Raw genomic sequence first — 2303 nt, forward strand, 5'->3', positions numbered from 1 at the left:
CATCATCGTTTAACGTCCGCTTTCCATGCTAGAATGGGTTGGACGATTTGACTGAGGACTGGTGAAACCGGATGGCAACACCAGGCTCCAGTCTGATTTGGCAGAGTTTCTACAGCTGGATGCCCTTCCTAACGCCAACCACTCAGAGAGTGTAGTGGGTGCTTTTACGTGTCACCCGCACGAAAACGGCCACGCTCGAAATGGTGTCTTTTATGTGCCACCCGCACAAGAGCCAGTTCAGGGGCACTGGTAACGATCGGCACTGGCAATGTATATGTTTAAGTGAATAGATGTTTTGAGATATATGACTGCTAGGAAAATATATCAGATATTGTTATGTTCCCATGTGTGTGTATATGTGTGTGTGTGTGTGTGTGTGTGTGTGTGTGTGTGTACAGGCATATACGTATGAATGCACATAAATACAGATGCATCTATATGTATAAATTTACACATGTGGGAATTTATGTACGTATACATATATACATACATGTGCATGTGAATATGTACATAAATATGTGCTTATGTATACATGTGTGTGTGTATGCACATACATACATATATATATATATATATATATATATATATATATATTTATGTATTTATACACACACACACACACAGACTTGCCCCACTCCACTCAGCTGGCAAAAATGAGTAGTGCCTGTAATTCAAAAGGACCAGTTTTGTCACATTCTGTGTCACATTGAATCTCCTGCGTCTGTGGAATACTCAAGCCCCTTACACATTAATCTTACAAGCAGGCTGTTCCATTGACCAGGTCAACTGGACCCTTCATTGTCATAACCAACAGAGTGCCAGTGACTTACAGTGAGCGACACATGTACACATAAATACAAATTAATTTTATTTACATTATTTACATTTGACGGATATTTGTCCTCGACTTGTTTGTTGTTCAAAATTTCCCCAAGACACCTGATGAAGGCTGGAGGGTACATCAGCCGAAACGTTGTGTTAACAACAAACAAGATGAGGACAAATATCCATCAAATGTAAATAATGTAAATAATGTACATAATTCCTCATCTCTTAAATATAGAACAAATTAATCTCTATAACCCATGTATAGTTGCATATTTACATTATATACAAAATTAACTTGTATGTTAGAAATTACAGTCTTGTTAGAATTTTTAAAATTCCAAAGAGTAAATTTCCTTACTCTGGTATCTTTCTGACTCCGTCTTCTATATTTCATTTTCATTTCTTCATTTTCCATTAGTTCGTTGTCTTTCGTGCATTTCATCCAACCATGTTGATTAACAGTCATCATTTTGCTAACTCAATCATCTAATTGAGAATGACAGGTGGATAACCATATTTCGGCTGCAATGGAACGAACGGGTAGGGTTTCGGTAGGAAGGGAGTGGAACTGCTTCCTTTAATGCTGTTCAATATTCCACCAAAACCAAAAGATCCAGGATTAACGATGCGGCTTCCGAACATACCATTACCGTTGCCTACAGAATTGTAAACGTTGGTAGCGTAACCTCCGAATTTGCCTTGATTTGGTTGGCCGTATGGGAACCCTCTAAATGGTGGGAATGCCGGTGGCAGGAATGGCGGTAAGAAAGGACCACCCACAGCTCCCCCTGGCCCCATAGTCGGTGGGAACATAGGGTACTTTGGTTGATAATAGGCTTGTTGTTGCACTTGTCCTCTTTGATCTTTCTGTTGTTGGTTGAAAGGATAGCCAAAAGTAGGTGGAAAAGGGTATCTGTAGACCGGCTTCATTGGTGGGTATGGGAATGGCGGAATTTGGAATCGAGAAGGAAAGCCATAAGGTTGGGGTGGCCTAAAGCCGTAAGGGTACTGTGCGAAGTGTGGTGGTAGGACATGCTGGTCAGTCCTGCTGTGCGTAACAGTATGCATGTGGCCATGTGTGTGCTTCGGAACGTGTGTGTGCGGTGGCACCACTTTCGGCATATAAGGGTAATAGGGTTCAGGCTTCGGCTCAGACATTGGTTCTGCAATTGGTTTATTTTCGGCAGTGGGTTTCCATGGGTCAAACTTGTGGTTCTTCAACCAATTGTACAAGTACGAAATATCGCCGTTCTTCTCTGCAGAAGAAAAAAGGATATACATAAATATAAACATACACATAGATGCATATAAATATATATATATATACACACACCACACACATATACATATATATATATATGTTTGTGTGAATATACACATATATAATACATATACACATATATAATACACACATATACATATATATATATATGTTTGTGTGAATATACACATATATAATACATATACACATATAT

At 39.3% G+C, this 2303-nt stretch overlaps 1 protein-coding gene across 1 annotated transcript in view; it reads right to left on the reverse strand.

Moving 5' to 3' along the window:
* Nucleotides 1-1235: 1235 nt before the first annotated feature.
* LOC106881862 (trithorax group protein osa) overlaps nucleotides 1236-2303 on the reverse strand; it is a 6271-nt gene continuing 5203 nt past the window's right edge. Inside the window, exon 5 of the mRNA XM_052978277.1 lies at nucleotides 1236-2084. Within this exon, the coding sequence (XP_052834237.1) occupies nucleotides 1315-2084 (770 nt within the window). The 3' untranslated portion in view covers nucleotides 1236-1314. The remainder of the gene's footprint in view (nucleotides 2085-2303) is intronic.

This window comes from Octopus bimaculoides, unplaced genomic scaffold (genome assembly GCF_001194135.2).
Source record: "Octopus bimaculoides isolate UCB-OBI-ISO-001 unplaced genomic scaffold, ASM119413v2 Scaffold_175499, whole genome shotgun sequence".
NCBI lineage: Eukaryota > Metazoa > Mollusca > Cephalopoda > Octopoda > Octopodidae > Octopus > Octopus bimaculoides.